The 5,000-nt window shown below is 47.7% G+C and overlaps 1 protein-coding gene across 1 annotated transcript in view; it reads left to right on the top strand.

The window, feature by feature from the left end:
• Positions 1–813, top strand: part of LOC135532516 (dynein axonemal assembly factor 5-like) — a gene marked incomplete at its 5' end in the record, with an annotated part of 29,045 nt that extends 28,232 nt beyond the window's left edge. The window contains one exon of the mRNA XM_064959995.1: positions 622–813. Coding sequence (XP_064816067.1) covers positions 622–813 — 192 coding nt within the window. The remainder of the gene's footprint in view (positions 1–621) is intronic.
• Between the last annotated feature and the right edge of the window lie 4,187 nt (positions 814–5,000).

The raw sequence follows: 5,000 nt of genomic DNA, 5'->3' as shown, positions 1-5,000 counted from the left end.
CAGGCCACCTATGCTGTTTAGTGTTGACTTGTGCCTTTAACCCAGGGCACCTTGGTAGTTAAGTCCTCATAGGAAGATCAGTAGTGAGTGATTATACAGTATAGCAACTTTAATCTGAGGGCACCATGTCTTCTGGAAGTTTATACTATGAAGAATTCATATTGACATATAGGGTTGGAAGCATAGGTTTTTACTCACCAACGTGATGTGTGGTCAAAGACTTAGTAAGTTAGTTGTAGTCACCATCTGGTTACCTATAAGAACAAACATAGTTATTAAATATTTATTAACTTAATTCTGGAGATCTTCTCATCTACCCACAATGCACTATTTTTCAACGGCATTTGGAGGATCTACTCTGTGCTACAGAGTTCATATTCCAGCTCGGTTAGCCACTAACATTAGCCACTAGCCATGCTACCCACTGCCACAAAGTCAGTGAAGAGCAGGCTGCATGGCAGCACGTGTCCCATGCAGCAATGCTCTTCACTGACATGGGGCAACGTGTCCTAACAATGCTCTTCACTGACATGGACACGTGTCCCATGCAGCAATGCTCTTCACTGACATGGGGCACGTGTCCCATGTGCTTCTTCACTGACATGCACGTGTCCCATGTAGCTCTTCACTGACATGAAGAGACACGTGTCCCATGCAGCAATGCTCTTCACTGACATGGGGCACGTGTCTAATGCAGCAATGCTCTTCACTGACATGGGGCACGTGTCCCATGCAGCAATGCTCTTCACTGACATGGGGCACGTGTCCCATGCAGCAATGCTCTTCACTGACATGGGCACGTGTCCCATGTAGCAATGCCCTCTTCACTGACATGGGGCACGTGTCTAATGCAGCAATGCTCTTCAATGATATGGGGCACGTGTCCCGTACGCAATGCTCTTCAATGATATGGGGCACGTGTCCCATGTAGCAATGCTCTTCACTGACATCGGGCACATGTCTAATGCAGCAATGCTCTTCACTGACATAGGGCACATGCGTCGTGCCTTCACTGACATGGGGCACATGCAGTGCCTTCACTGACATGGGGCACGTGTCTAATGCAGCCAATGCTCTTCACTGACATGAGACACGTGTCCCATGCTTAGCTTAATGCTCTTCACTGACATAGGGCACATGTCCCATGTAGCAATGCTCTTCACTGACATGAGGGCACGTGTCTGTGCAGCAATGCTCTTCACTGACATGGAGCCGCGTGTCCCATGCAGCAATGCTCTTCACTGACATGGGGCACGTGTCTAATGCAACAATGCTCTTCACTGACATGGGGCACGTGTCTAATGTAGCAATGCTCTTCACTGACATGGGGCACGTGTCCCATGTAGCAATGCTCTTCACTGACATGGGACACGTGTCTAATGCAGCAATGCTCTTCACTGACGCTTCCAGGGCACGTGTCTAATATGTCTCTTCACTGACATAGGGCACGTGTCCCATGTATGTACTTCTTCACTGACATAGGGCACGTGTCACAATGTAGCAATGCTCTTCACTGACATGGGGCACGTGTCTAATGCAGCAATGCTCTTCACTGACATGGGGCACGTGTCCAATGCAGCAATGCTCTTCACTGACATGGGGCACATGTCTAATGCAGCAATGCTCTTCACTGACATGGGGCACGTGTCCCATGTAGCAATGCTCTTCACTGACATGGGGCACGTGTCTAATGCAGCAATGCTCTTCACTGACATGGGGCACGTGTCCCATGTAGCAATGCTCTTCACTGACATGGGGCACGTGTCCCATGTAGCAATGCTCTTCACTGACATGGGGCACATGTCTAATGCAGCAATGCTCTTCACTGACATGGGGCACGTGTCCCATGTAGCAATGCTCTTCACTGACATGGGGCACGTGTCCCATGCAGCAATGCTCTTCACTGACATGGGGCACGTGTCCCATGTAGCAATGCTCTTCACTGACATGGGGCACGTGTCCCATGCAGCAATGCTCTTCACTGACATGGGGCACGTGTCTAATGCAGCAATGCTCTTCACTGACATGAGACACGTGTCCCATGCAGCAATGCTCTTCACTGACATGGGGCACGTGTCCCATGTAGCAATGCTCTTCACTGACATGGGGCACGTGTCTAATGCAGCAATGCTCTTCAATGACATGGGGCACGTGTCCCATGTAGCAATGCTCTTCACTGACATGGGGCACGTGTCCCATGCAGCAATGCTCTTCACTGACATGGGGCACGTGTCCCATGCAGCAATGCTCTTCACTGACATGGGGCACGTGTCCCATGCAGCAATGCTCTTCACTGACATGGGGCACGTGTCCCATGCAGCAATGCTCTTCACTGACATGGGGCACGTGTCCCATGCAGCAATGTAGCTAACTCAGCCTGCAGGCTTTTAAAAGTTTTACCATCGGATGGGCCCCAGCCATCAATCTGGAAGTCTTCTCTCTCTTTGCTTTTAATTTGAGTTTATGTTTTGGTGGTGTTCTAGCTGGCCTCCAATAGTTAGGCTCTAGCTTACCGACCATAACCGTGGTGGTTGGGTAGGCTAATGGCTAATTGGCTAAATAGCTAACGTTAGCTGGCTGGCTAGCTTGCTTGCTGGCTAAGATAACTGCATATAGCTAGCTAACATTATTTGATAACTGGTCATTGACTGTCATTTACTTTAATGTAGCTGTAAGCTAGGTGTTGATAGTAACTGGTTGACTCATTCAATGACTCATTCAATGATAATGTAACTTTAGCAGGCTAGTAGGGCTAACTTTAGCAGGCTAGTAGGGCTAACTTTAGCAGGCTAGTAGGGCTAACTTTAGCAGGCTAGTAGGGTTAACTTTAGCAGGCTAGTAGGGCTAACTTGCAGGTTGATTTGTAACAAATTCATAAAGTATTTGCTTGTAAACTGGCTTAAAATTCAATTGAAACCAGTAGTCATCAGTGCAAAGAATTTGGTGTAATTTGAAGTTGTACATTTGAAGTTATTTCTGTGGCGGTTACATTATAGTGAATGGGCTGGCTTGCCGGGTCCTCCATATTACATCACGCCCAGAAAAACCTTTTCCAAAAATGACTTCGGCGTTCTTTGGAATTCTGGTGGGTTTGATGTAATAACTAGAAAAGTAGAAAAGTGAGCTGTATCTTTACATTGGGACTTTTAATGCATATAGTAATGCAAATCCGTTTGTTATACGTGGTTTCAACCTGCCTTTTTTTAAGTAATACCTTCCCACACACAGTCTCTCCCATGTAGAATGTTTGTAGTGCAGCACACCCACACAGACACAAACTTCCATCTCATCAAGGCAACAATGATAATGATGCACAGTATCTCTATAATACACTCTTTGTTCCTGTAACAAAATGACATAATAACATGTCGGCAGCAGAACAAAGAGAAAGGAAAAGGGAAGAGAGAGAGTATCCTCAAACATATGCCTTCGTTCCACTGACACATAATGGCTTTGTTTCATGTGGATCTGTGGGCTGCTATTGAAGGTTAAGGTAGAACAGAAGTAGAGAGGTGGGCTGCTATTAAAGGTTAAGATGAAATACAAGTAGAAAGGAATGTGTTATGGGAGAAAGAATACACCCCACACTGTGAAATGACAGATACAATCAAAGTTCTTCTTCAGAAAGAGGTGTGTGTTGTTGGCAAGGAAGGTCTGTACTTGTTGTCTGAGATTTACAGCATAGAGCTAGGCAGTGTAGAGACCCGACAGGCTAGCAGTGTGTGTGTGTGTGTGTGTGTGTGTGTGTGTGTGTGTGCGCGCATGGGGATGTGTAAAACTGCCTCCTCAGCCAGAAGTGTCCCCACTTGCGCTGCCAAATAGTTATTCCCGTGCCGTGATTGGTAAGACACTTCAGGAGGGTGGTCATGTGTGCTTCCAAAGCAGCAGAGGTCCTGTGTTCGGGCCTCGGTATGAGCCGAATCAGGAGGAAGCGGCCCTTGATAAGCAGCGTGACGTCCTTTACATGTGCGTTACTTGCTGGGAGTAGCACTTGTCTTGAGTCAGACTGTGTAAATGTGTGTTGGGTATCAAACTGACAATCATATCTTATTGTGTGCATGCCTGCGAGCGCCATGCACACTATTGATGGGATTGGTCAATGCGATGTGGAAAGATCCATTACTCTTCATGGCATCCTTTCCATCCACTTCCATATAGGACAGATAGAGAGCAGGGAGAATAGAGCACATGAAGGCCGCTGACTGGCTGCATTAGTGGGAGATAGGCTCCCCCTACTGGAGAATAGATGGTACAGCCTGCTCCAACATGTAGTCACTCAGAACAGAAGTATAATGGGGGTGTATATAGGGATTATAGAGACTGCTGCCAGATTTTGCACTTACAAATACCACATGTCAGTGTTGGGGAGAAATGGGGTGCCGGACTCATAAATTAACTGTGTGTGTGGGTGGGTGGGTGGGTGGGTGGGTGGGTGCAGGCAGGCAGAGGGAGTGACTGTCGGTATGATTGAATTGGCAGGAGAGTAGAGAGTGAGTGAGAGAAGAGGAGACACAAAGGACATCCAGATGGTCCCCTTCTCTTCATCCCCTGTTCCCTCTCTTTCTGCACCTCTAGTCTTAGTATCCACAGACCGGCTGGCTGTGGGAAACATGGCCGTAGATACAGCTGTGTGTCAGTGGTTTGTCATTGAGCTTCTCTTCATCCCCTGTTCCCTCTCTTTCTGCACCTCTAGTCTTAGTATCCACAGACCGGCTGGCTGTGGGAAACATGGCCGTAGATACAGCTGTGTGTCAGTGGTTTGTCATTGAGCTTCTCTTCATCCCCTGTTCCCTCTCTTTCTGCACCTCTAGTCTTAGTATCCACAGACCGGCTGGCTGTGGGAAACATGGCCGTAGATACAGCTGTGTGTCAGTGGTTTGTCACTGAGCTTCTCTTCATCCCCTGTTCCTCTCTTTTCTGCACCTCTAGTCTTAGTATCCACAGACCGGCTGGCTGTGGGAAACATGGCCGTAGATACAGCTGTGTGTCAGTGGTTTGTC

The sequence above is a fragment of the Oncorhynchus masou genome, unplaced genomic scaffold (assembly GCF_036934945.1).
Source record: "Oncorhynchus masou masou isolate Uvic2021 unplaced genomic scaffold, UVic_Omas_1.1 unplaced_scaffold_1887, whole genome shotgun sequence".
In the NCBI taxonomy this organism is placed as follows: domain Eukaryota; kingdom Metazoa; phylum Chordata; class Actinopteri; order Salmoniformes; family Salmonidae; genus Oncorhynchus; species Oncorhynchus masou.
This window is presented reverse-complemented; position numbering and strand designations above follow the sequence as displayed.